The sequence below is a fragment of the Penaeus monodon genome, chromosome 30 (assembly GCF_015228065.2).
Source record: "Penaeus monodon isolate SGIC_2016 chromosome 30, NSTDA_Pmon_1, whole genome shotgun sequence".
In the NCBI taxonomy this organism is placed as follows: domain Eukaryota; kingdom Metazoa; phylum Arthropoda; class Malacostraca; order Decapoda; family Penaeidae; genus Penaeus; species Penaeus monodon.
This window is the reverse complement of record NC_051415.1, coordinates 33,110,951-33,111,388: the sequence shown is the minus strand read 5'-3', so window position 1 is coordinate 33,111,388 and position 438 is coordinate 33,110,951. Positions and strand designations below refer to the sequence as shown.

At 32.4% G+C, this 438-nt stretch overlaps 1 protein-coding gene across 1 annotated transcript in view; it reads right to left on the bottom strand.

Moving 5' to 3' along the window:
• Nucleotides 1-438, bottom strand: part of LOC119592727 (ubiquitin carboxyl-terminal hydrolase 16-like) — a gene marked incomplete at its 5' end in the record, with an annotated part of 3,579 nt that overhangs the window by 1,340 nt on the left and 1,801 nt on the right. Inside the window, 1 exon segment of the mRNA XM_037941662.1 lies at nt 30-154. Coding sequence (XP_037797590.1) covers nt 30-154 — 125 coding nt within the window.

Genomic DNA, 438 nt, shown 5'->3' with positions numbered 1-438 from the left:
ACATCATCTTTCCTGCAGAGCAAACGTACTTGTGACAGGTTGTGACATAACTGCCCGGTGTGGTGCCATGTCTTTTTGTCGTTTAATATATTCTACAATTTCATGAAGTTTCTTGGAACTAGTCTGGTGTACCTCTGAGTCACAATCATAACACCTGAAAAAATGTAAGAAATGCTGACATAAACAAATAAACACAACAACTTTATAATACTAAATCTAAAGCAAGACAATCACAGATATACAATCACAATCACATATACTTTTTAGTCACAAATAAGATAAGTAATTTCTCACTCTTTCATTTGAGATCTCAAAACTTTATACATGATTTTTGTTCTCCTCAATTAACACTTCCAATGAACAAACAATTGTTACATTAGTTAAAAAAAAGTGTGAGCCAAGCCAAGACTAGTTGTAAAAATATAGAGAGAGCAAATG